This window comes from Hippoglossus hippoglossus, chromosome 13, assembly GCF_009819705.1.
Source record: "Hippoglossus hippoglossus isolate fHipHip1 chromosome 13, fHipHip1.pri, whole genome shotgun sequence".
In the NCBI taxonomy this organism is placed as follows: Eukaryota; Metazoa; Chordata; class Actinopteri; order Pleuronectiformes; family Pleuronectidae; genus Hippoglossus; species Hippoglossus hippoglossus.
The window spans coordinates 312,427-329,448 of record NC_047163.1 but is presented as its reverse complement, the minus strand read 5'-3'; the positions used below and the strand labels follow the sequence as shown (position 1 = coordinate 329,448).

At 52.6% G+C, this 17,022-nt stretch overlaps 2 protein-coding genes across 2 annotated transcripts; one reads left to right on the top strand and one right to left on the bottom strand.

Annotated features, from left to right (window-relative positions):
• Nucleotides 1–1,306: 1,306 nt before the first annotated feature.
• On the bottom strand, nucleotides 1,307–4,295 carry LOC117772481 (olfactory receptor 10A6-like). The gene is made up of 2 exons (XM_034603649.1): nucleotides 4,285–4,295; nucleotides 1,307–2,243 (listed from the first exon to the last, which is right to left on the bottom strand). The coding sequence occupies exons 1-2, from the start codon at nucleotides 4,293–4,295 to the stop codon at nucleotides 1,307–1,309; spliced, it is 948 nt and encodes a 315-aa protein (XP_034459540.1).
• Nucleotides 4,296–14,082: 9,787 nt separating this feature from the next.
• On the top strand, nucleotides 14,083–15,012 carry LOC117773041 (olfactory receptor 1509-like). The gene has a single exon (XM_034604736.1). The coding sequence runs from the start codon at nucleotides 14,083–14,085 to the stop codon at nucleotides 15,010–15,012; it is 930 nt and encodes a 309-aa protein (XP_034460627.1).
• The last annotated feature ends 2,010 nt before the right edge of the window (nucleotides 15,013–17,022 follow it).

The following is a 17,022-nucleotide window of genomic DNA, read 5'->3' as shown; positions in this document are numbered from 1 at the left end:
TAGAGGTTTTATTTAGATTACTGCAGCAGTGGGTGGAGGCTCTGGGGGAGAACTTTTCTCTCTCGTTGTTTGTTTTTGGGCCTAAATACCACAAAGGAAACAGAGCAACACTCGTCCTGGTCAACTTCCTGCTTGGCTAAACTGGCCACCTGGAAGAGCAGGAAGAACCAGATGTTGGTTGAAGGCTGGACAGATGTGGAGAAGTGCTTCGAAGGTTTGGTAGCAGCTCACCTGAGAGTGGAACACGCCTTCTACAGCCGGACCAGTAACCTGGAAGCTTTCAAGTGTCAGTGGGGGATCAGACAGGTTCTATGTTCAGTAGAGGAGGACGGTTCACTGGTCCTTCATTTTTAAACTCCGTGTGTGTGTGAGACATGTAGCTCTCTCTCTCTCTCTCGCTCTCTCTCTCTCTCTCTCTCTGTCTCTCTCTCTCTCTCTCTCTCTCTCTCTCTCTCTCTCTCTCTGTCTCTCTCTCTCTCTCTCTCTCTCTCTCTCTCTCTCTCTCTCTCTCTCTGTCTCTCTCTCTCTCTCCCTCTCCCTCTCTCCCTCTCTCTCTCTCTCTCTCTCTCTCTGTCTCTCTCTCTCTCTCTCTCTGTCTCTCTCTCTCTCTCTCTCTCTCTCTCCAGACACTAATCAGAGGCTTCAAGCAGTGATTCTCATGTTTATGAATCATCACGTCTCACAGAAAGTATTTTAAAGTTTTTTTTAAACAACAAAAATACAGAACACTAAAGTATTTTGATTCAAAATATGAATCCTCCTCCACAGGGGTTTGCCCTCGGGCTGAAATTACAGGATCGGTTTGATCCCGAGTGTTAACAGTTTTTTTTCTGAAAAAAAAGTACTTTCTTGAAAATGTGTTTTGCATAATTGTCTGTGGTATTTTCCATTTCCTGTCACTTTCTGAAATGTGTTTCTATTGTGGAGGCTGATGATGTTGTTTCTGTGTTTCTGTCTCTTTGCTGCATAACAAATTTCCTCTTGTGGGACAATAAAGATAATATAACTTAAACCGAATCAATGTTTATCAAATATGTCAAATACGTATTTTAAATACATGTATGACAGATACTGAGCAGAGTATGTGTAACAGCAGCAGCAGAAGGTTTAGGACGAGCAGGAAACTGCAGCCCAGTCCAAGACAGCAAAAGGTTTATTGTTTTTTGTTTGTTTGTTTCATTATATTTCAAACCCTGTTTCTAAGAAAACAACATTAATTCACTCTTATTAATCATTAACTACGGAATCAGCTCAGAAACGTTTTGACCTGAATCAACCACACACGTGTTTTCAGTCACTGTTGAAATCACATTTCAGCAAAAACCAGACTTTTACATATGATGCGCATTTTGGACAGAGTCAGTCCGTAGACTAACGGGTTGAGCAGCGGCTGACATGTGAGCCAATACAAGGATAAAAATATCCTCAAAACATTGGGTAACGTTTTCATGTTAAATCTGCTCTGCATGATTTCAAAACAAGCTCCACATGAGAAGTTGATCAGAGAGGCCAGGTGAGGAGCACACGTGCTGACGGCTTTCTGTCTCGTCCCTTTGGAGCCAGAGAGACAGATCTTCAGAATCTTGATGTAGGAGTAGAAAATGAGAATTAGAGGACAAAATATAGAGAATGAACTAACAAACAGTCCATAGATGTTGTTGACTGTGGTGTCAGAACAGGCCAGTTTGACTATGGAGAAGTTGTCACAGTAAACTTTCTCAATTATGGTTCCACACAGCTGTAAAGAGTTGCTCAAAGACGTCATAACAAGACACAGAAGTAAAGGACAAAACCACGTCACACTGATTAGTATTGCAATCCTGTTAACTGTCATTTGTGTGTTGTACTGCAGAGGGCAACATATAGCGAGGTATCGATCATAAGACATGACGGCTAGGTTTAAATACTCTGCACCTCCATACGAGTACAACAGGAAGTTCTGCAGGAAACAAAAGACGTCGGGAACAGTGTGAACGTCTGAGAGAATCTGAACCAGGAGCAAAGGAAACAACCCTGTGCTACCATACAGTTCATTTACAAACAGGCTGCACAGAAACACGTACATAGGTTCATGTAGACTTCTGTTCATACAGATAACGACAATCAGCAGCACGTTGGCACAAAGGATCAACAAGTACAACGACAGGACCAGCATGAAGAACAAGTATCTCAACAGTCCAGAGTCCACATAAGCAGCCAGAGTGAAATAAGAAACTCGGGAGGAGTTCATCACGATTCTTTTGCTTCATGAAGAAGTGAAAACAAAAGAAAACGCACGCTCGTGTGCAGAATCAAACACATTCAGGATATTCCGGCTCGGCTCAGTAAAGAAAAACATTATCTAGAAAACAGAGGATCTGATTTCAAATCACAGACGTGAAGTGAATCGTGACGTTCACCTGCTGCTCGTCCAAACTGAGCTGAAGCTCTGAAACATCTTCTTTTAACAGTTCTGGCTGAGGGGCCGTCCACAGAGTGACCTCATTAACAAAAGAATATAGGCCCTAATGTATTTTTAACATTTGTAGAAACACAAGCTGATGGGTTGACAACATATTTAACTTTAGAAACATATTATACATGTTCACTCTGAGCTGATCTTTTAATAAACATATTTCTATTATTCTCTTATAATATTTGTGTATTTGAATTATACTTTTACTGGAAATAAGGTTCATGAGATTTTTGCCTCCAGTTACAAAGAGAGGACTCGTTCATACTTTGGTTCTTGGTCCAACACTCAGACCAGAAGAGGTGTTCTGGGTCTGGATCAAACTGAACCTGGTTCTGTTGGTTTGCAGTGAAAACACTTTGTTGGATAGTTTGGACTTTTGGACCAATCACAGGAAGTAGAGACACAATTAAACAGTAGAAGAAGAAGAAGAAGAAGAAGAAGAAGAAGAAACTGCAGTCTTCACCGCCGATGATATAATGTTTGAACCACGAGGACGTTCATTTGGTGCATTTGAACTAGTGGAGTACTGTAGTACTGTGGAGTACTGTAATATTGTGAAGTACTGGAAACTAGTACTGTGGATTACTGTAGTACTGTAGAGTACTGAAGTATTGTAGTGCTGTAGTACTGTGGAGTACTGTAGTACTGGAAACTGTACTACTGTGGAGTACTGCGCCTGAAGGTGCTGATGCTGCTAGTGATACCATCATGATGTCACCATGGCAACCAAATGAAGCAAATCCTCTATAAATAGATTACTATTGTATCTGCTGTCTTAGGTGAACTAGATTACTAGTTTGTACTGTTTGGTCTTACCTTGAATTGGATGAGGACTTTGTTTCACTCAAGTGATTGAGAGTTAAAGAGAACCCGTTCGAGTTAAAGTGCTTGACTTTTATTCCAATTCTGTTCAGGACTAAGTTCTATTTACTTTCTACCTTTGAGGTAAATAGACTTTGTCCAGAATCAGTTTTTGGTAAATTAGGAGATTTTGTGAAACTCACTGATTAAGTTTCTCTTGTGTTGAACTCTGCTGAGTTTCTGTTGCTGGGCCTTTACCACCTGGTGCCTGATTGACTCATGAGCAGGGGGTGTGGTCAGCACAGCTGTAGCCAATCATCGTCGACTCTGGTGTAAAACCAGGAATTGTTTGAAGCATCTTATGAAGACTCGGAGGACGAAGACAAAGGAGGACGAAGACAAAGGAGTCTTTCGTTGGAGTCTTCGGGGGAGGGGTTTATAACGCTGCTCTGTTTCCTTTTATTTGAATATGTGTTTACTTTCCGTCCCTGTTCCCAGATCTACTCGTAGACACTATAGGCCTCGCACTCGTTCACACCATTACCGTAACCTTTCCTCTCCTATCTACCCCCCCCCCGTTCCACACATACCCAACACCTTGCCACAGGGGGCCTCTGGAACTGCCAGTCAGCTTCCTGCAAGACAGACTTCATCTCTGGCTTTGCTACCCAGCATCGCTTGACTTCCTCGCTCTCACCGAGAGTTTGATCACACCGGACAACACATCCCCCCCCCCCCCCCCCAGCTGCTCTCACCCACACACCCAGACCCACTGGTAGGGCTGGTGGTTCAGGTTTACTCATCTCCCGCAAATGGAGTTTTTCTCTCTACCCGCTGCCACTCTTTACCCCACTGTCTTTTGAATTTCATGCTGTGACAGTTACTCATCTGGTACAATTAACCATTGTGGTTCTCTCCCGTCCACCAGGTCCTTTGGGAGTTTTCTTGGAGGAATTAGACGTCCTCCTCTCAAACTTCTCAGAAAATGGGCCTCCACTTATCCTTCTGGGTGACTTCAACATCCAGACAGAGAAGTCATCTGACCTCTTACTTTTACTTTCTTCCTTTGCTCTCTCGCTCAGTCTTTCCAGAAACTGCTCTACCTCTAACCTCACTGTCATCCTACTTCATGTCTCTGACCACTTCTTTATCTCTGACTCTCTCAAGCTGACAACCCGACCACATCAACAGACTCTGTACCTGCTCCTTCTCTCCCTCCTCCTCTCTCCCTCCTCTCTGACCTCCTCTCTCCCTCTCTCCCTCCTCCTCTCTCCCTCTCTCCCTCCTCCTCTCTCCCTCCTCTCTGACCTCCTCTCTGTCCTCCTCTCTGACCTCCTCTCTCCCTCTCTCCCTCCTCTCTGACCTCCTCTCTCCCTCCTCCTCTCTCCCTCCTCTCTCCCTCTCTCCCTCCTCTCTGACCTCCTCTCTCCTTCTCTCCCTCCTCCTCTGGTTTATCTCCCTTCCACTGACTCCTTCTCACTCATGCATCCTAACTCTGCCACAGACTGTCTCCTTTCTACTCTGTCCTCCTCTCTTGATTCTCTCTGTCCTCTTACTTCAGGCCGGAGCCCAAGTCCTCCCCAGCGGCGACAGAGCAGAGAGCATGATGGGAACAGAGCAGAGAGCATGATGGGAACAGAGCAGAGAGCATAATGGGAACAGAGCAGAGAGCATGATGGGAACTCGGCAGAGAGCATGATGGGAACTCGGCAGAGAGCATGATGGGAACTCGGCAGAGAGCATAATGGGAACTCGGCAGAGAGCATAATGGGAACAGAGCAGAGAGCATGATGGGAACTCGGCAGAGAGCATAATGGGAACTCAACAGAGAGCATGATGGGAACTCGGCAGAGAGCATGATGGGAACTCGGCAGAGAGCATAATGGGAACAGAGCAGAGAGCATGATGGGAACTCGGCAGAGAGCATAATGGGAACTCAACAGAGAGCATGATGGGAACTCGGCAGAGAGCATGATGGGAACTCGGCAGAGAGCATGATGGGAACAGAGCAGAGAGCATGATGGGAACTCAACAGAGAGCATGATGGGAACTCAGCAGAGAGCATGATGGGAACTCAGCAGAGAGCATGATGGGAACAGAGCAGAGAGCATGATGGGAACTCAGCAGAGAGCATGATGGGAACAGAGCAGAGAGCATGATGGGAACTCAGCAGAGAGCATGAAGGGAACACAGCAGAGAGCATGATGGGAACAGAGCAGAGAGCATGATGGGAACAGAGCAGAGAGCATGATGGGAACTCAGCAGAGAGCATAATGGGAACTCAGCAGAGAGCATGATGGGAACAGAGCAGAGAGCATGATGGGAACTCAGTAGAGAGCATAATGGGAACTCAGCAGAGAGCATGATGGGAACTCAGCAGAGAGCATGATGGGAACAGAGCAGAGAGCATGATGGGAACTCAGTAGAGAGCATAATGGGAACAGAGCAGAGAGCATGATGGGAACAGAGCAGAGAGCATGATGGGAACTCAGCAGAGAGCATGATGGGAACAGAGCAGAGAGCATGATGGGAACAGAGCAGAGAGCATGATGGGAACTCAGCAGAGAGCATGATGGGAACAGAGCAGAGAGCATGATGGGAACTCAGCAGAGAGCATGATGGGAACAGAGCAGAGAGCATGATGGGAACTCAGCAGAGAGCATGAAGGGAACACAGCAGAGAGCATGATGGGAACAGAGCAGAGAGCATGATGGGAACAGAGCAGAGAGCATGATGGGAACTCAGCAGAGAGCATGATGGGAACAGAGCAGAGAGCATGATGGGAACAGAGCAGAGAGCATGATGGGAACTCAGCAGAGAGCATGATGGGAACAGAGCAGAGAGAATGGAACCTTCATTCAGTTTAAATCAGATATCAGACAATAATAATAATAATGATGATGATGATGATAATATGATTATTATTATTCATAATAATATCAATAATAATAATGAAGAACTGCTTGTGTGGACTGAGTCATGGATCTGGACTCTGGACTCAAGAATGTTTTCTTAGTTCATGTCCTGTTGTTATAATTACATTACATTACATTTAGCTGACGCTTTTATTGTTATGTATAAGTTTGAAGTCGTATGTATAAGTATCATATGTCACCAGGAATATAAATGGAATTTACTGTTAGCAACTCATGTAAACATCATAATTGGAGTAAAGTCTTATTGTGAATGAGGTCGACAGTCGGTATCTCCTTCTTCTTCTTCTTCTTCTTCTTCTTCATCAGCTGATGAAAACTTGTGTTCACGGAGCTTGTTGATTATTGTTATTAAAGTGAACTCGGCTGAAGTTGATCCCACAGAGGCTGCGACTGTCCCTCAGGTCAAAGGTCACTGAGGCTCATCAACATGTTTGTCCCTGAGGCGTCTTCACACGAGACACAGAGACCACAGAGACCAATCAGAGTCCTCACAGGACGGATAATGACCTGTGTTCTTCACCAAGCTGTTTACTAACAACTGGAATTATTAGGATCATTCAAATAAAATAAGTTGATTCAACTTCACATCAAAGACAACAAGTGAAACCAACTGTTCAACTTCAAAGACACAAAGTAACGTCAAATATACGAAAAGTCACTAATGGAGGGGCCAGACCTCAGGGGCCCCGTCACTAACAGAGGGGCCCAGACTTCAGTGGCCCCGTCACTAACAGAGGGGCCCAGACTTCAGTGGCCCCGTCACTAACAGAGGGGCCCAGACTTCAGTGGCCCCGTCACTAACAGAGGGGCCCGACTTCAGAGGCCCCATCACTAACAGAGGGGCCCAGACTTCAGTGGCCCCATCACTAACAGAGGGGCCCAGACTTCAGTGGCCCCGTCACTAACGGAGGGGCCCGACTTCAGTGGCCCCGTCACTAACAGAGGGGCCCAGACTTCAGTGACCCCGTCACTAACAGAGGGGCCCAGACTTCAGTGACCCGTCACTAACAGAGGGGCCCAGACTTCAGTGGCCCCGTCACTAACAGAGGGGCCCAGACTTCAGTGGCCCCGTCACTAACGGAGGGGCCCGACTTCAGTGGCCCCGTCACTAACAGAGGGGCCCAGACTTCAGTGGCCCCGTCACTAACGGAGGGGCCCGACTTCAGTGGCCCCGTCACTAACAGAGGGGCCCAGACTTCAGTGGCCCCGTCACTAACAGAGGGGCCCAGACTTCAGTGGCCCCGTCACTAACAGAGGGGCCCGACTTCAGAGGCCCCATCACTAACAGAGGGGCCCAGACTTCAGTGGCCCCATCACTAACAGAGGGGCCCAGACTTCAGTGGCCCCGTCACTAACGGAGGGGCCCGACTTCAGTGGCCCCGTCACTAACAGAGGGGCCCAGACTTCAGTGGCCCCGTCACTAACAGAGGGGCCCAGACTTCAGTGACCCGTCACTAACAGAGGGGCCCAGACTTCAGTGGCCCCGTCACTAACAGAGGGGCCCAGACTTCAGGGGCCCCGTCACTAACAGAGGTTCCAGACTTCAGTGACCCGTCACTAACAGAGGGGCCCAGACTTCAGTGACCCGTCACTAACAGAGGGGCCCAGACTTCAGTGGCCCCGTCACTAACAGAGGGGCCCAGACTTCAGTGGCCCCGTCACTAACAGAGGTTCCAGACTTCAGTGACCCGTCACTAACAGAGGGGCCCAGACTTCAGTGGCCCCGTCACTAACGGAGGGGCCCGACTTCAGTGGCCCCGTCACTAACAGAGGGGCCCAGACTTCAGTGACCCCGTCACTAACAGAGGGGCCCAGACTTCAGTGACCCGTCACTAACAGAGGGGCCCAGACTTCAGTGGCCCCGTCACTAACAGAGGGGCCCAGACTTCAGTGGCCCCGTCACTAACGGAGGGGCCCGACTTCAGTGGCCCCGTCACTAACAGAGGGGCCCAGACTTCAGTGGCCCCGTCACTAACGGAGGGGCCAGACTTCAGTGGCCCCGTCACTAACAGAGGGGCCCAGACTTCAGTGGCCCCGTCACTAACAGAGGGGCCCGACTTCAGTGGCCCCGTCACTAACAGAGGGGCCCAGACTTCAGTGACCCCGTCACTAACAGAGGGGCCCGACTTCAGTGACCCGTCACTAACAGAGGGCCCAGACTTCAGTGGCCCCGTCACTAACAGAGGGGCCCAGACTTCAGTGGCCCCGTCACTAACGGAGGTGCCCGACTTCAGTGGCCCCGTCACTAACAGAGGGGCCCGAATTCAGTGGCCCCGTCACTAACGGAGGGGCCAGACTTCAGTGGCCCCGTCACTAACAGAGGGGCCCGACTTCAGTGGCCCCGTCACTAACAGAGGGGCCCAGACTTCAGTGGCCCCGTCACTAACAGAGGGGCCCAGACTTCAGTGGCCCCGTCACTAACAGAGGGGCCCGACTTCAGTGGCCCCGTCACTAACAGAGGGGCCCAGACTTCAGTGACCCCGTCACTAACAGAGGGGCCCAGACTTCAGTGGCCCCGTCACTAACAGAGGGGCCCAGACTTCAGTGGCCCCGTCACTAACGGAGGTGCCCGACTTCAGTGGCCCCGTCACTAACAGAGGGGCCCGAATTCAGTGGCCCCGTCACTAACGGAGGGGCCCGACTTCAGTGACCCTTTCACTAACAGAGGGGCCCAGACTTCAGTGGCCCCGTCACTAACGGAGGGGCCCGACTTCAGTGACCCTTTCACTAACAGAGGGGTCCAGACTTCAGTGGCCCCGTCACTAACAGAGGGGCCCGACATCAGTGACCCTTTCACTAACAGAGGGGCCCAGACTTCAGTGGCCCCGTCACTAACAGAGGGGCCCGACTTCAGTGACCCGTCACTAACAGAGGGGCCCAGACTTCAGGGGCCCCGTCACTAACAGAGGGGCCCGACTTCAGTGACCCGTCACTAACAGAGGGGCCCAGACTTCAGTGGCCCCGTCACTAACAGAGGGGCCCGACTTCAGGGGCCCGACTTCAGTGGCCCCGTCACTAACGGAGGGGCCCAGACTTCAGTGGCCCCGTCACTAACGGAGGGGCCCGACTTCAGTGACCCCGTCACTATCAGAGGTTCCAGACTTCAGTTGCCCCGTCACTAACGGAGGGCCCAGTCTTCAGTGGCCCCATCACTAACAGAGGGGCCCAGACTTCAGTGGCCCCTTCACTAACGGAGGGGCCCAGACTTCAGTGGCCCCGTCACTAACAGAGGGGCCCAGACTTCAGTGGCCCCGTCACTAACAGAGGGGCCCAGACTTCAGTGGCCCCGTCACTAACAGAGGGGCCCAGACTTCAGTGACCCTTTCACTAACGGAGGGGCCCAGACTTCAGGGGCCCCGTCACTAACGGAGGGGCCCGACTTCAGTGGCCCCGTCACTAACAGAGGGGCCCAGACTTCAGTGGCCCCGTCACTAACAGAGGGCCCAGACTTCAGTGGCCCCGTCACTAACAGAGGGGCCCAGACTTCAGTGGCCCCGTCACTAACAGAGGGGCCCGACTTCAGTGGCCCCATCACTAACAGAGGGCCCAGACTTCAGTGGCCCTGTCACTAACGGAGGGGCCCGACTTCAGTGGCCCCGTCACTAACAGAGGGGCCCAGACTTCAGTGACCCCGTCACTAACAGAGGGGCCCGACTTCAGTGGCCCCATCACTAACAGAGGGCCCAGACTTCAGTGGCCCCGTCACTAACAGAGGGGCCCAGACTTCAGTGGCCCCGTCACTAACGGAGGGGCCCGACTTCAGTGGCCCCGTCACTAACAGAGGGGCCCAGACTTCAGTGGCCCCGTCACTAACAGAGGGGCCCGACTTCAGTGGCCCCGTCACTAACAGAGGGGCCCAGACTTCAGTGACCCGTCACTAACAGAGGGGCCCGACTTCAGTGGCCCCGTCACTAACAGAGGGCCCAGACTTCAGTGGCCCCGTCACTAACAGAGGGGCCCAGACTTCAGTGGCCCCGTCACTAACAGAGGGGCCCGACTTCAGTGACCCGTCACTAACAGAGGGCCCAGACTTCAGTGGCCCCGTCACTAACAGAGGGGCCCAGACTTCAGTGGCCCCGTCACTAACGGAGGTGCCCGACTTCAGTGGCCCCGTCACTAACAGAAGGGCCCGACTTCAGTGGCCCCGTCACTAACGGAGGTGCCCGACTTCAGTGGCCCCGTCACTAACAGAGGGGCCAGACTTCAGTGGCCCCGTCACTAACGGAGGTGCCCGACTTCAGTGGCCCCGTCACTAACAGAGGGGCCCGACTTCAGTGACCCGTCACTAACAGAGGGGCCCAGACTTCAGGGGCCCCGTCACTAACAGAGGGGCCCGACTTCAGTGACCCGTCACTAACAGAGGGGCCCAGACTTCAGTGGCCCCGTCACTAACAGAGGGGCCCGACTTCAGGGGCCCGACTTCAGTGGCCCCGTCACTAACGGAGGGGCCCAGACTTCAGTTGCCCCGTCACTAACAGAGGGGCCCGACTTCAGTGGCCCCGTCACTAACGGAGGGGCCCGACTTCAGTGACCCCGTCACTAACAGAGGGGCCCAGACTTCAGTGGCCCCGTCACTAACGGAGGGGCCCGACTTCAGTGACCCCGTCACTATCAGAGGTTCCAGACTTCAGTGGCCCTGTCACTAACAGAGGGGCCCAGACTTCAGTGGCCCCGTCACTAACAGAGGGGCCTGACTTCAGTGGCCCCGTCACTAACAGAGGGGCCCAGACTTCAGTGACCCCGTCACTAACCAAGGTTCCCGACTTCCGTGGCCCCGTCACTAACAGAGGGGCCTGACTTCAGTGGCCCCGTCACTAACAGAGGGGCCCAGACTTTAGTGACCCCGTCACTAACAGAGGTTCCCGACTTCCGTGGCCCCGTCACTAACAGAGGGGCCTGACTTCCGTGGCCCCGTCACTAACAGAGGGGCCTGACTTCAGTGACCCCGTCACTATCAGAGGTTCCAGACCTCAGTGGCCCCGTCACTAACAGAGGGGCCCATACTTCAGTGGCCCCGTCACTAACAGAGGGCCCAGACTTCAGTGACCCCGTCACTAACAGAGGTTCCCGTCTTCCGTGGCCCCGTCACTAACAGAGGGGCCTGACTTCAGTGGCCCCGTCACTAACAGAGGGGCCCAGACTTCAGTGGCCCCGTCACTAACAGAGGGGCCCGACTTCAGTGGCCCCGTCACTAACAGAGGGGCCCAGACTTCAGTGGCCCCGTCACTAACAGAGGGGCCCAGACTTCAGTGGCCCCGTCACTAACAGAGGGCCCAGACTTCAGTGGCCCCGTCAGTCTCTGGAGCCTCAGTCTTTCTGAGTTCCTTCCTGAGTTCTGAGTCCTGAGGCAGCGCCGACGCTGCCTTTTAAGCATGAGGACCAATCAGCTAACAGCTCTCACCTGTGCTGATTGATCCTCTATAGCAGGTGAGGGTGCTCTCTCAGCCCCCTCACCTCCACATACCTCCATCGCAAATTTCAGGCCAGGGATTTATCCCGGCCTGACCTACTCCCCCCCCCCCAACGGACCAGGAGAGGAAGCCCATCCACCGCGGCTCTCCGGAGGTCGAGCCGGTGGGCGACGACGTACGCAGCGTCTCTCCGGAGGCCGGCCAGGTGGGCGACGCCGCCCGGGCGCCCCGGCAAACGGTACCGGGCCTGCCGGTGTCGGCCTCTCCGCCGACAGGGGACCTGGGACAGGGGCTGCAGGCGTCGGTCTCTCCGCCGACGCAGGAACTGCAGGGGACGCTGGCTGTACCGCCAGCCTGGGTGCGGGGACAGGGGACGCTGGCTTCACCGCCAGCCTAGGTGCGGGGACAGGGGACGCTGGCTTCACCGCCAGCCTGGGTCCGGGGCCCGGGGACGCTGGCTTCACCGCCAGTCTGGGTCCGGGGCCCGGGGACGCTGGCTTCACCGCCAGTCTGGGTGCCGGAACAGGGGACGCTGGCTTCACCACCAGCCTAGGTGCAGGGACAGGGGACGCTGGCTTCACCGCCAGCCTGGGTGCAGGGACAGGGGACGCTGGCTTCACCGCCAGCCTGGGTGCAGGGACAGGGGACGCTGGCTTCACCGCCAGCCTAGGTGCAGGGACAGGGGACGCTGGCTTCACCGCCAGCCTGGGTCCGGGGCCCGGGGACGCTGGCTTCACCGCCAGTCTGGGTGCCTGAACAGGGCACGCTGGCTTCACCGCCAGCCTGGGTGCAGGGACCGGGGACGCTGGCTTCACCGCCAGCTTAGGTGCAGGGACAGGGGACGCTGGCGTCACCGCCAGCCTTGGTGCAGGGACAGGGGACGCTGGCTTCACCGGAGCTGTGCGGGGACGCGGAATCGGTGGCACGCCGGTCGCCGCCTGCGGCCGCGAAATTGGGGCCGTGCTCACCGCCTCCTTCGGCGCGGAGTGGCAGGCTGGAGCGGGTCCCAACCAGGCCGGCTGCCGCCCCGTCCGTATCGCCTCCCTCTCCACCTGCCTCAGGAGTGCCTCCATCCCCCGTCTGGTCCTGTCTCTCTCCTCCCAGTACGCCGTCACCAGGTCCTCCATCCTCGGTACCAGTTCCCATACCGCCTGCTGGTCCACGTCTGTGGCTGTGTGGAGCCCCACGTTGGGCGCCAGTGTGGCAATCGACCTTGCCACGGGGCTCTCCCACACACAGCCAGAGACGGAATTGTTGCTCTTTAACATTCTTTATTCAAATAAACATAAATTCACACTACAAACTTTAAGCGGACTGGCTTTGCAGCCCAGTCCTCCACTCAGTGTCTGGGAGTCTCTGGAGCCTCAGTCTTTCTGAGTTCCTTCCTGAGTTCTGAGTCCTGAGGCAGCGCCGACGCTGCCTTTTAAGCATGAGGACCAATCAGCTAACAGCTCTCACCTGTGCTGATTGATCCTCTATAGCAGGTGAGGGTGCTCTCCCAGCCCCCTCACCTCCACACCCCGTCACTAACAGAGGGGCCTGACTTCAGTGGCCCCGTCACTAACAGAGGGCCCAGACTTCAGTGGCCCTGTCACTAACAGAGGGCCCAGACTTCAGTGGCCCCGTCACTAACAGAGGTTCCAGACTTCAGGGGCCCCGTCACTAACAGAGGGGCCAGACTTCAGGGGCCCCGTCACTAACAGAGGTTCCAGACTTCAGGGGCCCCGTCACTAACAGAGGGGCCAGACTTCAGGGGCCCCGTCACTAACAGAGGGGCCAGACTTCAGTGGCCCCGTCACTAACAGAGGTTCCAGACTTCAGTGGCCCCGTCACTAACAGAGGGGCCAGACTTCAGTGGCCCCGTCACTAACAGAGGTTCCAGACTTCAGTGGCCCCGTCACTAACAGAGGGGCCAGACTTCAGTGGCCCCGTCAATAACAGAGGTTCCAGACTTCAGGGGCCCCGTCACTTCATTTCCTCGACAGTGTTCATTCATGAAAGGCATCAAAGAGCAAAGAGAAGAATCCATCAGCTCGGACACTGAACCTGAAAGTTCACAGGTTTGAACAGGATCAGATTTAAGAACTGAAGCTGTCACTCAACAGTAAAACGGTTTGATCCGAAAGTCGCTCTTTGAAAAAAAGTCTCGCCACAGGGAGGTGCTGGAGGAGGAGGCGGAGTCTGAGTTCATGTATGTGCCAATCAGCGGTCAATAGTCATGTGGTAATAAATGGACATAAGTGTTGGACGTCTTCAGAGAAGAGACACAGACACACAAGTACTGCAGGCTACTCATGTGATGTCTTCTGCTGCGGGACGAATAAAGGACTTGTTATCTTATATCTTAGGACGACATGTTTCTATCTGAATATTTACAAAAATACAAAAAGTAACTTTATAATGTTTCTGAACAAGTTTTTGTTTTGGACAAAACGATGAGAATGAAAAGTTTCATCATTTCCTCCTGTTTGAATTTTAAATGATGCTGAATTCAACGTCATCAACTTCATCTTACTTTGTTCTTGAGGCTTATTTACATGTGGGAACTTTGAGATACTTGTTGTTCATGTTGACTGCAGTGATTTACATGTTCATCCTGATTTCCAACACGTCTCTGATTGTCGTTATCTGTATGAACAGAAGTCTACATGAACCTATGTACGTGTTTCTGTGCAGCCTGTTTGTAAATGAACTGTATGGTAGCACAGGGTTGTTTCCTTTCCTCCTGCTTCAGATTCTCTCAGACGTTCACACTGTTTCTCGTCCTCTTTGTTTCCTGCAGATCTTCTGTTTGTACACGTATGCGAATGTGGAGTTTTGTAATTTAGCCGTCATGTCGTACGACAGATATCTGGCCATCTGTTGTCCTCTGCAGTACAACACACGTATGACGGTGAACAAAGCAGTTACCTTCATTATTGTGCTCTGGGTGTATTCCTCTGTGAAGTGCTTAGTTACTTTATCGTTGAACATCCGTTTGCCTCTTTGTGGAAACGTCTTGGACAGTTTGTATTGTAATAACTACCTGATTGTTAAGTTAGCGTGTTCCGACACCACAGTGAACAACATCTACGGACTGTTCGTTGTTTTTATAACCGTCTTAGTTCCTCTGCTTCCGATCCTGTTCTCCTACACGAAGATTCTTCAAGTTTGTTTCTCTGGATCCAAACAGACGAGACACAAAGCCGTCAGTACCTGCACCCCCCACCTGGTGTCACTGCTCAACTTCTCTTTCGGCTGTTTGTTTGAAATAATGCAGAGCAGGTTTAACATGACCAATCTTCCCAAAGTGCTCAGACTCATCTTGTTCTTGTATTTCTCGGTGCTGCAGTTTCTGTTGAATCCCGTCATGTTTAGAATGCAAATGTCAAAACTACGGATGTTTAAAGGTCACAGAGTCTCTGTGTAGAAGCTCTCATCCATCACAAGCTACAGCGACAGTTACACTTTGTGTCACCATGTCACACAGTTGTTACCACGGAAACAGCTACACGTTGAGAGGAATTATTTCCAGTGAACCTAAATATCATTTCTGAAGTTTATCTTTTGGAACCTTGTCCTGGGAGTGACCAGCGTCCCTACACGCTGTGGATCAGCTGCCTGTTGTGATCCCACTCAGGGCCTCATGTGTTCTTTTGTTCGCTGACCTCTTAACTTCAGAATAAAGTTCCAAATGTTTCCTTCACTGATGCATTGAATTGATGATTGACACTGACTGAAGAGCCCAGAAATAAAATCAACGCCTTTGTGCCACGGGGGGAATTGAAAGTATCTTCTCATCTGGTCACTGTTTGATCGACCTGTGGTGAAAGATTGTTTGATTTGCTAAAACCACAATACCAATTCTTTAGTCCCTAAATTACAACGTGAAACCAAAACTAACCAGATCAAGTGAAATATGGAACAAACACATGAAGCTTCAGACTCTCAGAGAAAACGTCTCCGATGAAACTAATATTGTGAGTCACACTGAACTTCTCAAAGCAACCAAACATCATTAAAGTGAACTCGGCTGAAGTTGATCCCACAGAGGCTGCGACTGTCCCTCAGGTCAAAGGTCACTGAGGCTCATCAACATGTTTGTCCCTGAGGCGTCTTCACACGAGACACAGAGACCACAGAGACCAATCAGAGTCCTCACAGGACGGATAATGACCTGTGTTCTTCACCAAGCTGTTTACTAACAACTGGAATTATTAGGATCATTCAAATAAAATAAGTTGATTCAACTTCACATCAAAGACAACAAGTGAAACCAACTGTTCAACTTCAAAGACACAAAGTAACGTCAAATGTACGAAAAGTCACTAACAGAGGGGCCAGACTTCAGTGGCCCCGTCACTAACAGAGGGGCCCAGACTTCAGTGGCCCCGTCACTAACAGAGGTTCCAGACTTCAGTGGCCCCGTCACTAACAGAGGTTCCAGACTTCAGTGGCCCCGTCACTAACAGAGGGGCCCAGACTTCAGTGGTCCCGTCACTAACAGAGGGCCCAGACTTCAGTGGCCCCGTCACTAACAGAGGGGCCCGACTTCAGTGGCCCCGTCACTAACAGAGGTTCCAGACTTCAGTGACCCTGTCACTAACGGAGGGGCCCGACTTCAGTGACCCCGTCACTAACAGAGGGTCCCAGACTTCAGTGGCCCCGTCACTAACAGAGGTTCCAGACTTCAGGGGCCCCGTCACTAACAGAGGTTCCCGACTTCCGTGGCCCCGTCACTAACAGAGGGGCCCAGACTTCAGTGGCCCGTCACTAACAGAGGTTCCCGACTTCAGTGGCCCTGTCACTAACGGAGGGGCCCAGACTTCAGTGGCCCCGTCACTAACAGAGGGGCCCGACTTCAGTGGCCTCGTCACTAACAGAGGGCCCAGACTTCAGGGGCCCCGTCACTAACAGAGGGGCCCAACTTCAGTGGCCCTGTCACTAACGGAGGGGCCCAGACTTCAGTGGCCCCGTCACTAACAGAGGGCCCAGACTTCAGGGGCACCGTCACTAACAGAGGTTCCCGACTTCAGTGGCCCCGTCACTAACAGAGGGGCCCAGACTTCAGTGGCCTCGTCACTAACAGAGGGGCCCAGACTTCAGTGGCCTCGTCACTAACAGAGGGGCCCAGACTTCAGTGGCCCCGTCACTAAAGGAGGGCCCAGACTTCAGTGGCCTCGTCACTAACAGAGGGGCCCAGACTTCAGTGGCCCCGTCACTAACAGAGGGGCCAGACTTCAGTGGCCCCGTCACTAAAGGAGGGGCCAGACTTCAGTGGCCCCGTCACTAACAGAGGGGCCCAGACTTCAGTGGCCTCGTCACTAACAGAGGGGCCCAGACTTCAGGGGCCCCGTCACTAACAGAGGGGCCCAGACTTCAGTGGCCCCGTCACTAACGGAGGGGCCCGACTTCAGTGGCCTCGTCACTAACAGAGGGG